Here is a 23676-nt window from a genome sequence, read left to right on the forward strand (position 1 = left end):
GACTCAGGTTTTATTAGACAGTAATAAATGATCTTTTCCCAACAATAGATAGCCCCCTCAAGGTCCTGGAAACCTTGCTTCCAAAATTTCTTAGGGACTTCCGCTATCCCTAACCCCCTCCCAGCTTGGAACTAGATAATGGGCCACTCCTCTTAACCCCAGTGCAGTTCTTTCTGCTCATGGGTCCTGTCCCTGTACTTTAATAAAATCATCTTTTTACACCAAAGACATCTCAAGAATTCCTTCTTGGCTGTCGGCTTCAGACCCTAGTGTCTTTCCTATATCAAACAAGGACAGAGTCAAGAGTCTGCTGGGAGAGGATGGCATAAGAGTACTCAGGAAACGTTTGGAAACATCATGTCTGCTAGAAGGAACTTACTCAGAGGAGGAGGCTCACTGCTGGTGACAGGCTCCTTGGCCTTGGCTGGGCAGTTGCCAGACCAGTCCAAGAAGCTCACCAGCAGGCGGGCCCCACACATGCATTCAAAGGTACATCCCAGCCTTCTGGTGCCTCTCTCTCAAGAGTGAACACGGAGAAAGACTGCTGGGCTTACCAGAATGTCCTTCATGAAACAGAAAGAAGCCAACCAACCTCACCCAAACCAAGTCAAAACACAAGTATCTGGGAAAAAAAAGGGGATGCAGGGAGCAGGAAAACAACAGCCTCAAATACTGTCAGAGAGTTAAAAAAAAAAAAGACACACAAATCAAAAAAATCAGAACAAGATGCAATAAAAAAACTAATCAGAGAATAAGGATGCGTTTCAAGAAACTGAAAAAAAAAATCCCAGTACAATTAAAAAATTCAACCAAAGGACTATAAGTCAAGGTTGAAGAAACAGTCCATAGGAAAGAACAAAAGACAGGGAAGTCAATGCTAGGGGAGAACATCAGAGCACATAGAAAAGAGGGCATTACTCAAAAATTACCATAGCAACATTTCCCAGAAACAAAAGACGTGAGCTTGCTGATTGAACCTATGAATGAAATCTCATTTCAGAATACCAGTGATAAAAAGAAAGTCCTAAAAATGTCCAGGGCTTGAGATTCTTGCAGAGGGTGGGGTGGAAGAAGAGGAAGACCAATCCTTTCCTGAAATGAAATTTGAATGACAGCTGACTTCTGGTATGCAGAGGGAAAAATGGAGCGATGCCTTCAATATTCTGAAGAAAAAGGTTTCCAACTAGAATTCTATCCACAAGTCAATGACTATAGTTGAGGAGAGATAAAAGATACTTTTGATATTAAAAAAAAAAAATCCAACTACCTCCCACAAATACTACCCCAAAACCTGGGAGAAAATAAACCAGGGGCCAAGACTTAAAACCCAGGAAATCAAGTACGTGGCAGAAAGGAGGCAAAGGGAATCCCAGGAGGCAGGGAAGTCCGAGTAATATGGCTGTGCAGCTCACCTGTAGAGAAACCAGCAAGCGCAGGGGGCTGGGTATGGTCTCCAGGTGTGGAGAAATGATGAATGGACCATCCAAGGGGCCCAACTGCTGCTGAGAGAGGATTTGGAGGGGAATGGCTTTGTCAAAGGAGTCTGGGCCAGAAGGCAGGGCTGGGAGGGATCAAAGGGGATGCAGGGGTTTGTGCGCAGAGGCCGCACTGCCAGGCAACCAGGAAGGAAACCCACCCAAGAAGCAGGGGGACAGCACAGCAAATGCTCTCCCTAAAGATGAAAATCCACTTCTAAGAATGCCAAGAGATTCGTCGATGAGGTCAAGAGCCAGAGGAGTTCCACAGGCCCCAACTGCACACCACGTATACACACACACTTACACAGCCCAGCACACTCCCCCCACAATACCCCCACCACACACACATACACACACATACACACACACAATTTCCCCAACACACACCGCACACTACACTACACACCCCACAGATGTACCTACTGTACCCACACACATTATACATACATATGCACACATCACATATACATACACATTCATACATACCTCACACACATATATGCCATGATACACACACACACACACACACACACACACACTGGCAAACTGATTTATAAATCATGAATAGAGGCCAAGTTGTGCCATAAATTTCCATGAACAGCACCCAAAATGTCTTAGATTATCAGATATCATTTCTTCTGAGCAGTAGACATCCCTTTTCTATTTGTGTGTGTGTGTGTTTTCTTTATGGTGTGACACCAGCAATGTGTGTCCTATATCTCACCTGGGAGCAGTGGGGCAAGAGGTCCCTACCTTGTAACAATATCTGACTCTTTGTGTAAAGAATGTCATTATTAGCTCCTTAACTAATTACCTTTGTATATTTTTTAAAGATTTTACTTATTTATTTGAGAGAGAGCAGGAGCAGAGGGGTGAGGGGCAGAGAGAGAAGCAGGCTCCCTTCTGAGCAGCCCCCCCAAACCCCCCCCCGACATGGAGCTCGAGCCCAGGACCCTGGGATAATGAGCCAGAGGCAGACGTTTAACAGACTGAGCACCCAGGTGTCCCACTTTTGTATGTTTTATGACACAGAGGTTGACCAAGTCTTTCTGAATCTGTGTTCTACTCAGTTTGAAAAAACAAATTCCTGTCTAATCCTGGACCCTGGCTTAAATTAGGTTTACATTTTGTAGTCCCAATATTGTCATCTTTAAATATTTCTGTGTTAACAAACACACCTACTTCATTTTACTCACTATGTAAATTTATTCAAATAAATGTAAATTGTGTGATAATTGTGTACCAAAAGTCCTATTTTCCTACAGATAAGAACTGATGCAATTTTTCCTAAATAATGGCTTATGCAGATTTTACATCAACTCTAAACAGCTATGAATATTACTGTTAACCCCTTGACTATTTTAATGAAAACTAGAGTTAACCTGTCTGAAATCCATCTAAAAAGGATACCAAGAAGTCCACCTGATCTCTCAAAGTGGTCTATTATTTTCAGATGTCGTCAACTATGTCCTGATGTCACAGCTCTCCTTGCCCGCTGTACGAAACAAGACACTGACAACTTATTTTAAGAACATTGTTTACTTCCCTTCAAAACACCATGACTTCAATATCAGAATCAGAAACCCTGACATAAAATGGTAAAAACAAGACTCACTCCTTGCAAGCACTTTGCTGCCCAGAGTATTTTACAGAACAACTAAAATCACTGTCTTCCTATACTTCCAAGTGTTCCCCAAGGCTTTGGAAGCAGAGGTCAATTGAGCTGTTTTGTACAGAACTTTGTGAAGCTGGAGGGGTTTCTACTTATATTATTTTCTTCCTCTTTTTAAATGTAAAAATATTTGCCTAAAACTCTTCTGGACTAGAAACAAAACTGTAAAGAGCATTTTGTAGAACGATGACTCCTCGGTAAAGGTACATATTTATGACAAGAAGAAAAAAACTTTCATTTTAGAAAATGCAAGTCTAATTCACACACTTCCGGAAACTCAAGCTAGAGATGATTATGACAACAAATCCAGGGATCTGGGAGAATGCAGCATTTTAAAATTCTCATCTCCTGCTTACCATCTCATTGACAAATAAGATGGAAAATGTATAATGACAACTTTGGGTATGTTAAGGCAAATTCCTAGTAGGTGTAGTTAGGTGTGTGTGTGTGTAACATTCTCAACAGATACCACCAAAGATACACACTGACGAACGATATTTTTCATGTTATACAACTATGTAAAGTTAATACTACAGTAATGGGAATACATAAAAACAAACCCCAAAGAATATGAATGATTTATCATAACTGTTCTTGCCCATTTAGTTCCAAGTTCTTAAGTTATACTCAACATTACATTAGTACATTGACTGAGTAAATGATATTCAGAATGTGATAATCTATAGAGAAGTGAAAACAAGAATTGGTATTTTAAAAAGAAATCAAAGTATTAATTAAAAATGGGAAAAAAAATGGATACAGTCAGTTAATGAGTAACTCTAGCATCTCAAAGCTAAACTTGATAAGACAAGACCAGTCACTGAAAATGGTTAAAGCAAGAGAGAGAAATGCTCTGTGCCTACTGGAGCTAACCTTATATTGCCTATAACCTCTGCCCTCCATAACTGCTTTACAATCAACACTAACCCCACCAAGAACTTACCCTCATTCCATGAATACAAAATAGTATTATATAATAAAATCTCTTTTCACAGGTAAGTAAGAATTTGCCTGACCGTTTAATTCTGTATAAGTTCTAAATGCAAGTTTAAGAACCATCCAGTTATCTAATTTTTGTCTTTTCTAATCTAGAAAGAAGCTCATCACAAGTAGTTGTTAGTTTTTTTTCTGAGGTAATGGAATCATTAAGCTTTTGAAGACTTCAATTTATAGGAGCCCTGCTCTATTATAACAAGGTCTAGGGTGGGAAGAGAGCCAAAACCCAGTCACAAAGACACTGCCCTGAGCAGCCCTATGAATCATTAGGTCTGGAGAAAGACTGCCTTGTGCTTTCTTTCTATCATATAGGTGCAGTATTTGATTTTTCTGCTAGGCTTCACTGAATGCCTTTCTTTAAACTCTACATCCACACTCTTCTAGTTTCTTTAGAAGTTCTGAGGCCAATCTTGAAAGGCTGCGTGGTGGATGGAGGAAATCATGTCGGACAGTCTCAATATTATTCATAATTAGATACTACAAATACGAACAACAACTGGGTCTGTCTGTGCCATACTGAATGAGAAAAGTTCCAGGAAGCTGCTGGAACAAAGTGGAGCACACCCATTGTGACTCTGTTCGCTATGTTTTCCGAATCCAAGCAGGGAGAAGCAAGTGAACCACATGTAGAAACAGTGTGGGAGCCAAATCCATTGTGATGAAGTGGAAGAAGAGACCTTGACTGAGCACCTGGTAATTTTATCTCCAGGGTAATCACGGTGGAGCTGTCCAGGGTGATATTTGTTATTTCAGCCCCAGTGCCTCAGGAGGGTAGACCAGGCCAACCTCAATGTTACAGTCTTGCTAACTTTCAGGATAATGACCCAAGTTTTGAAGGAAGGACTCACTTTTCATCTGGAAATAACTGCCACTCAAAAATCTACTAGGAGAAGGCAGAACAGGGTAAACACTCTCATGGCTATGCTACATTGCTTTCTGTGCCATCCAGTATGGTGGTCAATGGGCACACTTGGCTACATGTGATTGAGGAATGTAGGATTTAGTTTTTGTTTAATTTTGATTAATTTTTTAAAGATTTTATTTATTTATTTGACAGAGAAAGATCACAAGTAGGCAGAGAGGCAGGTAAAGAGAGGGGAGGGGAGAAGCAGGCTAACTGCTGAGCAGAGAGCCCGATGCGGGGCTCGATCCCAGGACCCTGGGATCATGACCTAAGCTAAAGGCAGAGGCTTAACCCACTGAGCCATCCAGGTGCCCCATAATTTTGATTAATTTTAATTTAAACAGGCATATATGACTCGTGACTAATCATAAAGGGGTATGCAGTTCTAGATTTAAAAAAAAAACAAAAAGAAGCCCACACCAAAAGACTGAGGAAGATTCTTCATAGCTATATACCCCTAAGGATGTCTGAAAAATGGCTCTGTTTCAACAGGGTCTTCACCTAATACAGAGTTCCCCAAATGGTGTGACCACTCCCCTTCCCTCTCACTTTTTGTCCTTTAGTCTCTTTTCCTCCTTCCCCCACATAACACCACAATATCTCCAGAGATCTGTCCCCAGTCTCCTAGCCCATGAGTCCTACACATTTGCCCAAGTACCCAAGATGTCCACACATCTTTCTTTTTTTATGGATTCTATATGACATCCTTTTAAGTGTTAATGTTACATTTACAAATATAACATATTCATTTATGCTATTTGGGAGTGTTTACTGTTATTCCTTATAGTAACATTGGCTTTGGTTCATTAAGAACTGTTTTTAGCGCTGGCTTCCAGGATTGCAACCACCTGGTAAAGCAAGACTTCCACATGGATCTCTTTTGTTCAAACAAATATTACCTTGCGTCACACATTTCATAACTTATTCTCTTCTCTTTCTACTTATCTATGACATTTATTTTATGTATTTTTGTATTTCAACAATTTTTTTTATTTTACATATTCTGTAACTATAGCACCATATGAATAATTCATCTCTGTTATTTTACCAATTGATGGGAACAGAAAAAACAGTAGGGACTTATACGGATTTATTTGTACTTACTTTTTTTTAAAGCACTATCCTCTCTAAACTTTTCTGAAATATTGGATACATGGGTATATGCTTCAATATAACTTATACTTAATACTTTCTATTCTATCACTGAATTATCTCATCACCAAATGACTAAGACACAGAGAAAGGGAAATAGGGGCAAGGTGAAAACAATATGGGGGAGAGGCAAGAAGCTCTGGAATTTCTCTAGAAGACAGCAGGATGCAGCATTTGTGTGGAGAAAATTCAGGCCTGGGGTGGGACACAGAGTGGTGAGCATGTCCCATAGAACAGGCACTTGTTAAGGAAAGTGTCAGACAGCAGAGGTTCTGGGAAGTGATGCAGGTCCAGGAAAGACCTCAAGGGTCCAAGAAAGCTCCAGGAAGGGCAGAGGTGGGAAGGCAGCAGGGAATGTCAAGTGGGGCCTTAGAGACACAGAGAAGGGAGCATGATGGGAAGGCATTTGGCTCCAAGAGAGTCATTTATGATGCTACCTATAGCTGCTAATCTGCACACTGTTCCAATTCATCCCTAAAATAATTTAAACAAGAAAAATTTTTACCTGTGATGTCCTGAATACCGTGGACCACGGATATGGCCTATTCCTCGGCACCCTGGAGTAGGACAAACAGCTTGCCCTGGAAGGATTTTCACATCATTTGCTCCTTCAGGAAGTAAAAGAACATACCTTGAAAACACCCTCAGTAAAGAACTAGAAAGACTAAAATATGTAAATGATATTCATTGAGACTTTGCAAATTAAAAACAAACCATCACTAAAACACTTACTGGATACTTGTGATGTTTTATAACATGATTTAGCAGAAAATATCAGTGCTGTCATAGATAAAACTAACACAACTGATATCTGAGGCAGAGCGAAATATAAAGGCATTGAAATGTTTTAAAAATATGAGAACATTTATCCGTTTCTTTTAGAGAATTGTACTGGCAAAGGCGATATAACCATGAGCTAAGAATGTGAAAGAGTGAGGTCTGGTTTGTGGTTCCCTTTGAAACTCCACTCAACCACAACAAGACTCCCCCAAATACAGGACAGAAATTCAATAAATAGGGGTGCCTGGGTGGCTCAGTCAGGAGTCTGCCTTTGGCTCAGGTCATGATCCCAGGGTCCTGGGGTTGAGCCCTGTGTCAGGCTCTCTCCTTAGTGGGGTATCTATTTCTCCCTCTCACTCTGCCCCTCTGCTCTCCCTCTCTCTCTTAAATAAATAAGTAAAATCTTAAAAAAAAATTCAGCTAATAAATGAGACATGCCAAAGATGGTGAACATAGCCCTAACCATGCTTAAGTAGCTTTCAAAGCTAGCTGAAAAAAAGCACTGACTCCTACTCCACTTCACTAATACTACGTACAGTAACACTTATGCTGCATTAATATTATAATGTTGTATGTACTTAATACTAATATCAATGCTAATATGTACTATATGTAACCACTCCAGGCCAGAGAGAAACTCTGTCTAGCCCAAGGGCAATCTATCTCTAAAGATTATCAGGAGCTCAGCCCTGTTTCTCTGCTCTGTGATTTTCCTCAGTCTGCTCTCCCTCTAGAAAAAGCGCTCTGGATCTTGTCATCACACAAAATGACACTGCTTCCAAAAGCACTAAGCAAACAGGCCATCTGACTACAAAATCGTATCCTTCCAGATTGCTTGCTGAGGTAGCCCAGCTGCCGATGATGGTTCAATATCCTGGGAGTTTCCAGGCCACGGAGTTCCTTCTTTCCCATCCTCACTTCTCTCCCTTCATAAATAACTCCCTTCCCTTTTCTTCCGATTCTGCCAACCAGTAGCTCCCTTCTGTTGCAAATAACTTAAGCCCCCTTGCCTCGACGACCTTCTGTGACAGGTGACTATAGGAAGGATATAAAGAGCCTACCATGGGGTCAGTGGCACCACCCTGCTGGTCTGTGTTTCACAGGACTAAGTTCTCCTAGAAAAAATTACACAATGGTGCAGATTCACTGTTAACAAAACTATGGTCTTCAGTGTCACCTGAGCCCCTCCCCATTCTCCCAGACCTCTGCAAGCCTCTACCTCTGGTTCTCAGAGCTGCCCCTGCCTGTACTTCACTGGGAAAACAGGAACCAGTCTGTGGGGTACAGCATTCCCTCCTTCCTTTCCATCCCATCACAATGAGGAGCTCTCTCCCCTCCAGGGTGGGTCTCTCACCCTTTCCATTTGGATCTTATCTATAGGGTCTTTAGGCTCTAATATATTCTTGTCACTCCTGCACTATTGAATCTTTTGTACCAGTATTTCAACAAATTCCAGTTTCCCCACCACAAAAAGAAAAAAAAAAAACAAAGACAAAACAAAACAGAAAACAAAAGCTTAATGTTCTCCTTGGGACTCACATTCCCGTTTAGGAGCCATTCACTGTTTTGCCTTTCCCAGTCAGACTTCTCAGAGAAGTTATTTCTGTTTCCTCACATCTCGCTTCTCAAACCATGTCATTCCTCTCAGGTCACTAACGACTTCTGTGCATGAAGCCCGTCATGGGCTACTAAGGATACATCACACTTGCTGTCTTGGTGTGATTACGCACTATCCCTTCTCAAGTTGTTACTGTCCACAAGCTTTGGTGGCAGCACCCACCCCCCCACCCCACCCCCACCGACAGTTTCCTTGCTGCATATGGGCATTCTCTTGGAATACTGTTTGCCAGATCTCCCTCCTCTAGTTAACCTGAAGATGTCAGAGAACCTCAAGATATGTTCCTGGGCTGCCATTTCTACAGCTTTGTTTATAACCTGCAAGCTGTAGACGCTCACAGGCTATATACAAGCCCACGGCCTACGTATAACAAATATTAGAAGGTACCAAAGCAAATATTTAGACCTTAGAGACATTTTCAGTAAGTTTATTGAGTGAGAAGAAAATCTGTCTTAGACACTTATTATGCCTTCATAATTTTGGAAAACACCTTGAGGGATAAACAGAGAGAAACATGTTGCCTCATCCAAAGGTAGCTTTTGGAAGCAGCCTTGAGAAAGAAACAACTTTTAAACAAATTCAATGAAAACTATAGTTAAAGAACTGTTAACAAGTCTCTAATTAAGAAGTATGTTTATGTCAGTCGGTAAATAAAAAGATTTATAAGAAAGAAGCACAGAATATAAATAGAGTTTTCTCCAAACTGCACCTAACAATGCACTACCAAGGCCACCGTCAAAAAGACCTAGAATATTATACCTATAAACAAACCACCAAACAAATGCTCTCTGTCAGTCAGCCTGTCGCTTTGTGTGGACAACTTTCCAATAAACTGTCAGTGAAGGCTCTCTAATGTGTTTTTCAGGACTCTTTCAATGCACTTGATTAAATTAGGCTTGAAGTGATCTTTTAAATATTTATCAAAGCACACTTATCTCCAATGTCCCGATGGGGGTTATATTTCTCTACTTGTTAGATACGTAAGGAAGAGTATGACCTTAACTATTACGAGAAGAGTTATTACATTAAGAACTGCAAGCAAGGGTCATAACAAAGAAGAAGTAGAGAAGAACATGCAATAAAAAAGCATGGAATCTAACAATTTTCCTTGGTACATTTTGTATGATGAAGTTTAATGGGTTGACTCAACGGTGAATTAGACAGCCATCTGTTGGGGAAAAGAAACCTGTGAATTCTATAATCCTTCATATTATTGCCTCTAGGATAAGGGAACCTATGATAAAATTAATGTTTTTTTCTCAGAAAATAATTGCATTTTTACCAAGAATATCTTCCTTTTAACTTGGATATTTAAAGAACTAAGTCTCAAGAAGAAAATGTTCTCAACTTGAATTCATTTTTTTCAGAGAGACCATCCTGAACATTTTACCCTTCCTTGCCTGCTTTTTGCCACTTTAACTGAAATCGATTTCCTAGTTTATCTGCTGAGCTCCTGTTTCCCTTCACTAGAGTCAGGACATTGACCTTATCTAATGAGTCTACCACTGGAGCCCCAGAACCCACTACAAGCAGCAACTGCCACATAATAAATACCAAATAAAAACATTTTATAAATGAATCAAAAATCATAAAGACAGCAACAATTAACACCTGTAGGCATTATTTGGCATATCCTGACCACCATGCTGGAAGCTAATCCCCACTTTACTCCTATTTCAGAGCTTAGCTTGTCTAAAATCAATCTCTGGTTTTCTATTTCTGAATACCATGAGCTATTATCAAGCACTAATAGTTCCTAATTTACTCCAAGTCTTCTGTGAAAATTGTACTTAGGCAGGGGTCAACCTAATGGCATAGTTCTTCCTGCAAAGGCAAAACAAAATTGAAAATATCCTTGTAGACTGGAAATTATCCAAGTAAGGAGCAAGGCTTCACACTCACATGATACAGTAAGTAAAATGTCCTAGTGGGCCCCCCATTCATATGAAATTATGTGGCTGCCATCAGCAGCCCAGGCAGACACTGTAGTTGCCCACCAAACGTCCATTCCCTCTTTCTCGCTGACTGAACCCTGATTTGGTTCAAGGCAGCAATGTGCCCAGCTAAAAATGTTGGCTTTGCCAGCCTCTCACATCTAGATGTGGTCATTTGACACCATCTGGGACAATAAGACCTAAGGGAAGTGCAACATAAGGATGTCCACAAAGGCTTCTTTCCCAGCAGGAGGATAAAGGTGATGCCAGTGCTGCTTTGCCCATGTCCTCCTTCCTCGACCTTCGTGGAATGCAGACATAAGAGCTCACAAGGTTGACAAACACAAGGACGAAAGCAAAAGTGTTGAAGAATAATCTCTTTGATTAAACCACTGTAAACAGATTTTTGTGTGACTTGCAGCTGAAAAGTCCATACAAGAAAACAGCGATTTTATTGTGTTTATCCTTTTGTGAAATCAAATAATTGTTCTAAGACAAAAACAAGAATTGCATATGAGCATTAGATCTATTTGTCACGTAAAGAAGATGTAAGATATCAAGGGAAAAATCAGTACACTAAAGAGCTCACACCCATTGCTAAAAAATGAGAAAGGGAACTGGCCTTTATTTCAAAATGGCGGAAACTGGTGACCACCAGTGACGTGAGTAAAAAGGCTTACTGGCCCAGTAAGTGTGGGTTAGAGGCTACGTTCCCTGCCCTCTTTCTGAGTAGGAAGCAGCCCCCTCTCCGAACTTATTTTATTGGGTCTAGAGGTGATTGGGGGCAGAATGACAATGGCACTGAAGCAAATGAAGGGGTTCTGTTCCCTTACATATATATATGAGCTCTGCACTGATGTGGGCCCACATCAGGGCACGAGGATCAAGCAGCAGGCTTCCTAGCTAATTACCACTGCCAGAAAAGTTTTCAGTTCAACCTGATTCATTTCATAAGTGTTTTACAGAGAAATGACTTTACCATCGGGTGGTAATAGCTGCTGGAGGATACAAAGAAAAGTGGAAAAGATTTAAATCTGATACTACTAGCAGACAAGTTAAGATACTTTAACTCTTATTTTCTTGATACTATTTTTTAAATAATAGTTTTTTTGAATAGCCACTGAGAGTTATTTACTCATTTAAAGAGGTACTGAGTGCCTGCTATATACCAGACAGGATTTGGGGGGCCAAGGATATGGCAGCAGACCAAAAAGAAAGACCTGTTGTCCCTGGAGCTTACGTTCTGTCGCCAAAGATAGAATAAACACTCATTGAGAAACACAATGGAATGTCATAGTGATGGTGCTAGGAAGACGTAAAGTCATGGAGCAGAAGTGGGGGTGCTCTTAAGGCTGGTAGTCAGGGGAGAAGTCCTGACATTCGATTCTGCACGGAGTGAGAGCACATTTCTGGAAGAATAGCAGGAAGGCCAGTGTGGTTGGAGCCAAAAAGGAAAGCAGGCAAGAGATGAGATCTCACAGGCCAAAGGGACATTCTGGGTTAGGTGGGGACTCTGGAGAACAGAAAGGACTGAAGAATAATTAAGAATACACTTACTGAGTCTGTTCTTTGAGGGACACAGTAGGCAAGGGCCTGGGGCAGGCTATGCCTAGTGGCTGGGTCTAGAGGTACCCTGCAACCATGGTGTCTACACCTGGTGCTTGAGGCCATGGACTAGGTGAGATCCCATGGTGAGTTAGTGTCAGTGGAGGAGAGAAGAGGCCTGAGGACTGAGCTCTGGGGAACAGAGTAGGTAGAGGCGAAAAGAGCATGAGGAAGGGGTGGAGAAGGTGCAGCCGGGCAGAGCCATGCATCCTCCATGGAGAAGGACATGCAGACAGTGCGCCAGGAAGCAAGTCAAGGGCTGTGACCACATGCTGAGGAAGGCCACCTGTTCCCTGGCTGTGTGTATGCAGCGCAGAGCTGCTGGGACTGGAATGGGACCGTTTTTGGTCACTGAATGCCAAGAAGTCCTACTCAAGGTAAGGGAGTATGGAAGAGAAAAAAGGGGCAGACCTGGGCACTAAGTGCTCTCCACCCAGAGCACTAGTTTTCTTAGCAAAACAGGCCCCAAGACCATCAGCTGAAATTAAGAATGGAGCAAGGGAAGGAGCAGATTTAAATCTGGATCTAAAAAGAAATAAATAAAGGAAACTGTTCAGATATGCACATGTTCTCATTTCATATACTTAGGATTTCACTTGTCTTTATTTTAGGAAGAAACCTTTAGGGCACTACCCTGTTTTGTTTTATTTTGTTTTTGTTTTTTTTCTCCCACCCTGCCCCCAGGAAATTTATTTTAGAGTTGTTAAGAAGATTTAATGAAATAATTACCCCTGAATGCTAGAGAATGCAAAGAATAAGCATACATTTCAAACTGAAATTATAGATTAATCATACTTATTCTTTATCTCCTAATGAAATTAGGAACAACAAATACCCATTGTGCTGTAATAATGAGTTTCTCAAACAGAAGAAAAAAACAGTGTTGAAGAAAATAATGTAACCAAACACCATGTTTGCTTGTCCCAGGTTTCAGGCTGTCAGTTTTCATGATATGTAAGCAAAATAGAATAATAATTTTGTGAAATGGAAATGCAACTTAAGAATAAGACAAGGTTCCTACAAATGTGACTGCTTTGTCTAACCTGTTGATCTAGAAAAACCTTTAAAATATAGCCATGGCAATAGATGTAATGGAAGGCAAACTTCACCCACCTGATGCAGGACCCCATCTAGAAATGTGCCCAAGTCCTGCTCTGTGGCCAGTGGTGACAATGATACTTATTCTACTGCAGCGAGCACCACCATCACCCCGCGGTGAGAAGAGTTCAGCAGCAATGCCAGCCTTCTGAAAGCCCCTCCCACGGATCCGACCAGAGCTTCCCACTGAACATTTACGGTCAAAAGTGAAACATGTTCTACTGGGCTCTGCTCGGTTTTTAAAAGGAGACAGAACAGTGGGCAAGGATTCCCTTAGCAAATATAAAATGCACTTATCACATGTGGAGTTTTAAATAAGAGACAGAATAACATGGTGGGTAACTGGTCAATAACAAGGGGAGCCCAGAAAAATCGGATCTCGTGCTTAACTATGGACATAAGACTGGGGCGTCAATTTGTACCCAACTGTTTACACAAAACTAGGCTCTTCTCATATTATCAAGTAGCAGAGACCTTCATAAAATGCCAACCTGTTTTGTAACCCAGTTTTTAACCTTTCAAAAAATCAGAAAAACAACACTCTTGATTTATGGAAGGGAAAAACTGGGAGAGGTCCACATAGATAATGCAGAAGCACAGAATTTTAAGCGTAGAAAAAACTTTGGGAGTTACTGGTACACATGAAATACCTGGTTTACATGTTACTGAACTAAATTGAATTAAACTTGCCTCTAATTCATAACCATACTGGGGTGAGGGGCAGGTGGTAGGGGACAATATGTGTATAACAGCAAGTCAAACAAAACTACTTCACTAGACTATACTGTATCATTGTTTTCATCACTTTTAAGAAAGAAATAAAAGTAGATGAATTTGTCTTCTAAATCTTAACTTTTACACAAATTCTTTCAAAGCTATTATAAAAACTGGGGTACCTGGGTGGCTCAGTCACTTAAGGGTCTGCCTTCAGCTCACGTCATGACCCAGGGATCCTCAGATGGAACCCTGTGTCAGACTCCCTACTCAAAGAGATTCCGCTTCTCCCTCTCCCTCTGCCCTCCCCACTCACCCCACCCTGGCTTGTGCTCTCTCTCAAATAAATAAATTAAAATCTTAAAAAAAAAAAACCTAGCTACTATAGAAGCTAAAACTACTTTCTTTTATGCTGCATCTCCCCTCATTTGTCTTTTATATGAAATCAGCTTTCTTTTTTCTTAATTTAATTTTTTATTTTTTATTAACATATAATGTATTATTAGCCCCAGGGGTAGAGGTCCGTGAATCATCAGGCTTACACACTTCACAGCACTCACCATAGAACATACCTTCCCCAATGTCCATCACCCAGCCACCCTATCCTTACCCTCCCACCCCCAGCAACCCTCAGTTTGTTTTGTGAGATTAAGAGTCTCTTATGGTTTGTCTCCTTCCTGATCCCATCTTGTTTCATGAAATCAGCTTTCTTAAAAACAACAACAACTAATTTGGTATTTGGTTTATGTAAATGAATTACTCCTATCTAATCAAAACGAAACGCTGCAACCTTCCCTTTCTCTCCTCACTCTATACTTCTGTTTCTGTTTCTCTCCCCTCCCTGACCTCATGCTCTCTTTCTGTCCCCTCTCCTCCCTTCCTTTCTCCCTCTACTTTGCCCCCTGCAACAGGACACTAAACAGAATCCCAAAGGATGGTAACTATGCCTCCTTACTCCTAGAACTTTTCTTATTCATGTGAAGAGAGATACAAAACTGACCTAAAACTGTATTCATGTTTGTTTTTGAGCATCTCCAATCCTTTAACTGATTTTTCTCCTTTTGCCAAAAGAAGAAATTATTTAGAAGAATTAAACTATGGAGTAATTCTAAAAAGGGGTGAAGATAACATCTTTCCAATAACCTGTAAATAACTCCTAAAGTAGAACTGGGCATTAATGCCTAATCCCTCCAAAAATTAGCACCTTGACTATTCTAAATGTTGAGAGTTGTTTGGGAAGCTTGTTTATATGTATATAATTAATTGTGACTTCTACTCTAAACCTAACACTACAGTTAATGACATTCCTGTATTGAGTAACTTGTGATTAGTCTTGGCAGAATTGCCATGTTTTAGTGGGAAGGAAACCCTCCACCCTGAGGTTGGTAACACATGCCTGGATGAAATGGAAGGAGCAGCCTACCTTTCCTCCAAGACTTGTGTACCAGTTTACTCACTGGGGGCTTTGAGTTAGTTTGGATTATTGGCTTGAGGGAGAAGGATGAGCAGTTCCTGCCTGTAAAGTGTTAGTGCCGCCCAGAGGGACCTCTGTGCAAGATAGGCAAGAGACCACACCTGCTCCGTGCTACCTGCTCAAAACAGCAAATAACAACACCCCTTTCATTACAGATATGAAGATGCTCCATTCTGAGAAGGAGAGAAAGTGCCCCTCATACGGTCTGACCATGAAATGCTAATTTGCCGATGGCTGGGTAAGTGTCCATGGCACCTGCCCTTTGAGTCCACTCTAAAGCAGCAGGACAATAACCTAGCAGGTTCTGCGTAGGCCAGACACCATGGGCACAGCCACAGAGGATCAGGAGAAGCTGGAAAGGACTCAGATATTTGGACATATAAAGTTCCAGGTCCCCAAAAATCTGAATTCCAGGGGTAAGCTTGTGGATCTTCCTTAGCTGTTCCTTTTCAGATGGGAAACCGCTGACCTAGACCACTCTTAGTTTTGCAATAAGGAAATAATGCTTTGGGAGATCAAATTCTTTGTGCCCAATCATAAATCACATCATATCAGGACAAGAATTCAAGCTTCTTAACTTGCAGATCTGTGCTCTTTTCACTCTGCTATGCTGCCCAAGATGCAACGTCTGTACTCAAAACTTCTATAGGTTATAGACGAAAAACTTCTGAACACACTATCCCTTGCTTTAAAGCTTAAGCGACAGCAAGGGTAACCACACACGTGTTAGTCAAATATCCGGAATGAACAGAGGGAAGTCTGGGTGATCGCACCATGCTACACAGCGACAGCAACAGATACAGCGGGAGTGCACACAGCGAGCCGGAGACCACCACGGGAGCGCGCAGAGCGAGTTGGAGACCACCGCTGCTCCTGGTCCTCACACGCTCCTCACAAGAGGTGCAGTTTCCTGAGCTGGCAATGGTGCAGGTATGGTCTTCATACAGCATGACCTTGAACTCAGGCCACTCACAGCGCCTTCTGCTCAGCACGTGCTGACTGTCCAGTTCAGTGATGGAGGACTAACCCTCTGCACTAGGCTGAGCAAGACATGCTTTTCAGTAATTGTGACTCAAAACACATCCTGCCTTTACTTGGGGAAGGTGGAAAGCTAACCCTGGAATCAGATGGGAGACGTCACTGTGTTGCCGTTCTCCCCGACCACCTGACGCGGTAGGGAATTCGTGGGCAGGTATTACAGAAAGAGTCGGCTCCTAAAGACTTCCGTTACAAAACAGGTCCACTGATAGGAAGAAGAGAGTGATGACTTAAAAACAAAGGATGGAGGATGTGCTCTTCCCTGTAAAAAACACCAGCTACACATTAAAGATTACAAACTTCCACAGCCACTTCTTTCACTCTCCTCTGCCATTCCTTGAGACATAAAGGCTTTTAATATGCAGAAAAAGAGTCAAGCAAAGCAGCATTAAAGAGTGTGGGATTATTCGAGGCGAATAATGTCTTGAAGGAGTGGGTCAGTAACAGAGTGGCAGTGATACGCTATCAGCAGCCACGTCCTCACCCGTATCCGCTTCCCACTATTTGGTGATCACAGAAACACTACATGCAGAACATTTTTATGAAGGAATGCTGCAAGTAAAATTAGGAGCACGTTAAAGAATGTTCTAGGGCAGGTAAGTGGCAACGGAAGACAGGCTCACGTCATATGTAATAGGTAGAGGCTACTGGCGGGTCAGAGTAACTCTGAGGTTGTGTCTGCAGCAGCTAGGATAGGAGCTCCTAAATGTGTCAGTCCTTCCACAGGCAGGTCATGCAAGGAAAGCCCCATGGCGGCCCCAGCTGGATGCGACGGTGTGGAGATCTGTTATCCCAAAGACCCAGGGAGGCTCTTCTGACATCTCTTAAAATTACAATATTCGTATGTGTTGAAGTTAAAATTTATTGCTTTGCCAAGAAAAAAATACTCTAATTTTTACTTTCTGGTTTGAAATGAGTATCAAAGCATACATGAAAATTAAAATATAAGCCAAAGGCTCTCGCATTATTGACTGAATTTTAGGTTTGTGTACCTTTTCAACTTCATGACTCTTGGTTGTTTAGAATGCAGAGTGAAATGAAAGAAACAAACCATAATCTCTATACAGCTTCCTTCCTAATGCAAATATATAATACTTATTTTATGTTAAAAATATTTGATTCTATTTTCATTCTAATGGGTCATTTAAGGATAGATCTACTTAGAAAATAAAATGGACAGGTATTTGCCAGTTTTTCTAAGATCATGAAAGAAAGGGAACAAGATATCTCCAAGATGCTACTACCCTTAAGCTCGTCTGTAAACAAACATACGGAGTTGCCCTCACATGCTCCCCATCTTCACTCTGACCCCCAAGCTCAAAACATGACGTTGGTGTGACTAGAATCTTGGGAGGAGAAATTTCAATCTCTTCACACTGAAACTGGTACCTGCAGCAGCAGAGTGACCCTGCAACGTCTCCTGTGGGACCTGCCCTCCCCTTCCCTGGCCAGGTGCCTGTTCAGAGTCCATTCTAGCTGCCCCATCCACTATGGTCGCCAGTGTAAAACCATGTCCCACAGGACTTTCCAAGCTTGGCACAGTGCTCAGTACAGTTTAGATGCCAAAAAAAAGTCTTTATTCAGTGACAACACTGACATTACCCTCTAAGATGGTAAACCTTCCTCAAACAATATTCTCAGGCAGTCTGTTGATCATTCAAGGTTTCCATTATCCAAACCTTAGGGCAACGTAGACACAGGGGTGTAACAATTGCATATCATCACTTTCCCTTTCCTTAGAAGACATTACAGTTTTCTGGATAGGGTTAAAACCTTTCTAAGAAATCCTGAAAAGTCTGCTGCCTAACCCAGGGTCTCTACAAGACAACCATGTGCTGACATCCACAAATCTATGGCCAGATAGCACCTACGTACTGGGATAGGACCCGCAAGCTGGGACAGGACCCACACGCTGGAATAGGACCCTCATGCTGGAATAGAGTGCTTTACTGTCAAACCACTGAGCTATTCCAGGACTCTTAGAAGTTTGTGTATATTTGTAGTATCAGTAACTTAGAACAGAACAGTGCTTTGATGAGAGACAATCTAATAGTGTCTGTAATGGGACAACTAAGACCACCTTGTCATATTTCAATAACTGTGAACAGAAGCAAAGGAAGTCATCTAGCTATGATGAGAAAATAATCTGCAAAACTGTTCCATGCTAGAATTAGGCACCCAAATATCAAGTTTTAGAACAAAGTATATGAATTCTGCCCTCACACCTCCAGAAGGTAGAGCACACAGGATAAGCACTTCAACAAGGAACATTTAAAACAGATAATATCATTAAGACTATAAGTACATTTTGAAATGTATTATTTTTCCTTGATAAGTCTATCATGTAAATCTGTAATTAGGGACTTCTAAAATAGCTAACTTTTTTAAGCACAATATGCTGTAATGTCTATTAAGTCAATGAGTACTTAGGGACTCTTAAAACTGCTGATTACTTGCTTGCTGGATTTTGGAAGAACAAGAACTAAACTCTCCTTATACAATTCTCTTTAAAATAGACTGAAATTGAAATTGTGCTATTAACCTGGCTAAGTTAATCTTCCTTTTTTTCTCAAAATGACATCTATCCATCATCATATTTATCATTCCAGATGTGGACTAAAACTGCATTAAGTTTTATTTTATAATTTAAGTGAATTTTCATCTCCACCAGAATAAAACTTTTCTAGTTCCACAGGGTCCCAAATGTCATCAAAGGGGGTTTTATTAATCATTGAGTTCCTACTTTAGATTTCGGGATTTTATCTCACTCAATAGGATAAACAACATACCAGGCCATTTGGTATATTTACAAATCATTCTGTTATATTTATACATCTGCTGTGTAATGAACCAAAAGGAAAATGGGTTATGTCCTTTATCAAGTTATGTTCTATTATGCTTGTTTTTGCTTAACAGTTAAATAAATTAGCAATGTTTACAGGGTCCTTAAAATAAATTATAATAAATGTTATAGCTATTATTATTGTAGTTTGTAAAAGTAGTCTATTACTATACAATTTAACTTCATAATAATGTTATCTATGTTTAATTTACTTTGTAATAAGGCATCATAATTACTTCCAAATATAAATCAAACAGAAGCTAAAGAAAGAACAATGACAAAATTATTTAGACATGGAAGTCAGCTAAGGAAATCTTTTTCTGCTTGTCAACTTCCTATTCATGAAATTTCTCTTTGCTGGTAGTGGAAGTATTTTGGCCTATATCTCTGCTACTAGGCCTGACTGAACTAACTCTACAACTGCTACTCAAGAATTCACTCCATAATGGTTGCAGGTGAGAACCCAAGGTGGCCTCTAAAGATGCATGCTTTGGCATAAGTGGTGAACCAACCCTTAGAGAAAAAAGCAGATAAATATTGGAATCCAGACATTGCAGAAATGCTGATAGACACAACACTCTTCATCTCTCCACTCATGAAGTTTATAATATTGACAAAAAGCAAGGAAACAGACCATTAAAATAACTACATATTATGATATGTACTACAATATTATGATACGTACTATGGAGAAGAGGTAGTGATAAAATGGAAAACAGGGGTGGTCGTTCTTTAGATAATATGTCAGGGAAGGCCTTTTTCCTAAGGGACCATCTGAAATGAATTCCAAAAGGTATGAAAGTGTAGTCTATTAGAAGAGCAGAGAGAACATTCTGGACAGAAACAATAGCATATGCAAAGGCCCTGGGGTGAAAAGATTTTGCGTTCAAAAAACTGAAAGAAAGGAGAGAGTGGATGGATGAGAGGAGAAAGGAAGACTAGGAGGTGAGAGGTGTGTGTATTCACATTCTGTCTTCTTGTTTTTCCTCCTTTGTTCTCATTCCCCCCTCTTCAGCTAGCACTGGAGTGGGCATTTATTTATAAATGGGAAGACCCAATATGAGGCTGGGGCAATAGCCGGCTATTTGCTTCCTTTGGTCTACAAAGGTGTGGCCCCACATCTCTAAGAAAAATTCCCATACAGCAGAAGGTAATGACACAGCAGTGGCCTGTGGTCAAGTTAATGAGCCGAAGGCCATACTTCTGCTTTGACATACCCTGTGTCGGACCCAGAAGGAACCCAGATGTTCTTCTATGCCTCAGTAAGGAGGCAACAGGGTCTTTGAGAGCACTGGTAGGTGAGCAAGAACCTGGCATCAAGATGCAAAGTCGCACAGAGATTTGGGGACTGGAGCAAACAGCTGGGACCACACAACTTGGGGAAGTGTCTTGAGACATCAACCTGGCAGATTCCTCAGATTCCTCCCAGACCTGACAGGGATTCCTCCTTAAGGAAAAGTAAGGCTCAGCCTTTTTTCTAGAAACAGCTGCATACCCGGCAAGGTGCGGATCATGAATGGTGTGCGGTTACCGTGGGTATGAGGCTGTGTGGCAGAGTAAACGGTTTCTGCTTTTTGCACCCTCTTCAAAGACCATCATGTCTCATGCAACACTGCTAAGGCTGCAAAGCATAGGATGCTGTCCCTTTCTGAATACCCGACTCGGCCCTTCAGCAGGCCTGTCCAACAGCTGGGGTGACCACCTTCCTGTCTAAATGTGGGTGATGGGGAAGGGAGACTTCTCTGACCATAAAGAGACACTCTGTTGGGGTCGGGTAAGCCAGGAAGCACATTCTCACTGGGGCCACACCCCCACCTCTGTCTCTAATAGGCGCCGCTAACCACTGCATCCGCACTTGGGCATGATATGCTGGGGCTTGGTGAGCTGGGAGGATTCTGTCGGGTTTATCTTCTTCAGCCACATCTCTGGTGACTCCCAAGGATAGAGCACTTGTTTGAGGTTTGCTTATACTTCCTGAGAATATGAATCACACCGGTTCTGCAGCTACGTGGTTTTACACCCACATTGAGAGAGCAGCTCTGTTCCCCTCGAGCTTGTGATAGACCATATTCCTGACACAAATGGTGAGGCCAGGTTTGTCTGATGTGATGGGCACCTGCACTGCTGGTCCCCACCCTGGAGGACTGGTGGTCTGCCCTGTCACTCCACACCCCCACCAGTGCTTGTCATTGTGTGTCTGTTCTTTGTCACTGCAGAAAGAACACTTCCTATGTACCCTGGTGAGAAAAGGCTATTAGTCATGAAGTGGTATATCCACACCTCACTTGTTAAACCAAAAAAAAAAAAAAAAGGTTCTTTTTTGTCTTTAACCTCTAATGCCTAATTAGAGGCATTGGGGCTTGTCATATTTCAATGTTGATCTTTTTATTCCTACCTTAAAACATTAACAAAGCATCTCCACGCAATCAAATACTTTATTCCGTCTAATTCTGATTTCTAAAAGAGTGTTTGAAACAAGGGCTGAAGGGGCAGGGAGGTGAAGCAGGTACAGAAGGATTACATTTGTCCAATGTATGGAGTGAGGCAAACAACAAGCAAATGCAGCAAACATTTCCTGAGGGCCTGCGTGGAAGATGCGGACTGAGTCATCCCAGCACACGGCATGAGGGAGCATGCAGTCCGGGGGCGGGGGAGGAGACAGGGCCACAGCCTCTGGGAAGAAGCTGCTCTGTTGACGGATTGGCTCATTACATTCTGGACTCTTCTACAAGTATTTTTTTCTTTGAAGATTTTTAAAATTTTTATTTCTTTGTGAGAGAGTGAGAGCGAGAGAGAGGGAGAAGCAGACTCACCACTGAGCAGGGACTCCATCCCAGAACCCCGAGATCATAACCCGAGTGGAAGGCAGACACTTAACTGACTGAGCCACCCAGGTGCCCCACAAGTATTTCTGACATGCATTTACCACCCGCAAGAGCTGTGAACATTCTAAGGAGCAAAGGTGAATAATACAAAGACCCTGCTTAGGGGAACTTGTGGTCTCAAAGGCAAGCCATCCATTCACTCACTTAGTCATTCAGTGACCATCTCTTGAGCTCCAAGTCTGCGTTATTGCGTGGAGGCAGTACAGACTGTGCCCCGAGGACCAACAGCAGCATGATGTCCCTGCCACCACAGGAGAGGCACTCTCGAAACGGAGGAGAGGTGAAGACAGAAACACGTATGCGTACTGTACCATGATGGCCTATGAAATCTGCCATCAGGAAACCCAAAGGCATCTAAGGATCTAGAGAATGGCAGTGCTGCTGTCTGTGGAAGGTTGGGTAAAGAAGCTCCCTCTGGGAGGGGACAGCTGAACAAGCCCAGGTGGCATGCGGCAGCACAAAGCTCCCAGCCCAGGGGACAGCAGAGGCAGAAGTGGCGGTAAAGCCGGTGTGGCACGGATACAGCAAGGGCCAGAGTGGCAAAGACAAGGGTGGAGGTCCCTGCTGGGGCCAGCTGGGGCAGACTTTGGAGGGCCTCTAGGTTGGAGGGAGTAAGCTTTCTGTAACTGAATGCACTCTGTGTGAAATGAGAAGCCACCAGAAAGTTCTGGGCTTGCGAAGGCAAGAAACATGTTCCTGACCCAAAAGATGACAGGATAAAATGCTATAGGATGGTGGGGATGGAGACAGTTCATCTACCTGGGGACATCACACAAAGTTTGGGAGAGGAGATGACCCTTGACTGCAAAGGACTTCGTCTGCTGCCCAAATGCTAGCAGATAAGCACTGGGCACGAGGAATGCAGAGCTGACCCAGAGGGAAGAAGCAGTAAGTGTAGACTGAAAAGAGAGGTAGAAAGGTGAAGAAAGTACCATTGCTAAATCAGGGATAAAGGAATGGAAAATTGTGCTTAATACAGAGGCTCAGGTGAAAAACGGTTTATAACCATTTGGTTTGACAACCACAAAGCTAGTGAACAACTCGGTAAGAATACTTTTATTTCACTGGTGATATATTTATGATTGTGATATTGTGATTTATAATAAGAAACATATACTTAGTCTTCCCCCATGTCTTGGCATAGAACTCCTAAAACCCTTGGAATTGCCTGTGATGAGAGCAATAAAGGTGCCTTTTGTTATGCTAACAATGTGAATTTTGGAAAGCACAGAAGGCTGGAGGCTGGTTGCCAGTGGAGCCAACCAGTGATTAGAGGGTTGGAACTTTTGGGTCCCACTCCCTTGGCCCCAATTCTGGAGAGGGAAGAGGAGTCAAAGACAGAGTTCAATCACTAATGGCCAATGATTTAAACAATCATGCCTACGTAATGAAGCCTCCATAAAAACCCAAAAGGATGAGGTTCAGAGGTTCCCATCAAACTGGGAAACACATGAAGATATGGGGAAGGTTCTAGTCAGGAGAGAAC

At 41.9% G+C, this 23676-nt stretch overlaps 1 protein-coding gene across 1 annotated transcript in view; it reads right to left on the minus strand.

The window, feature by feature from the left end:
* The window catches only part of L3MBTL4 (L3MBTL histone methyl-lysine binding protein 4), a 439737-nt gene that overhangs the window by 158988 nt on the left and 257073 nt on the right, over positions 1–23676 (minus strand). The window contains exon 14 of the mRNA XM_032875713.1: positions 6708–6810. Coding sequence (XP_032731604.1) covers positions 6708–6810 — 103 coding nt within the window. The remainder of the gene's footprint in view (positions 1–6707; positions 6811–23676) is intronic.

The sequence above is a fragment of the Lontra canadensis genome, unplaced genomic scaffold (genome assembly GCF_010015895.1).
Source record: "Lontra canadensis isolate GAN:19392208 unplaced genomic scaffold, GSC_riverotter_1.0 scaffold57, whole genome shotgun sequence".
Lineage (NCBI taxonomy): Eukaryota > Metazoa > Chordata > Mammalia > Carnivora > Mustelidae > Lontra > Lontra canadensis.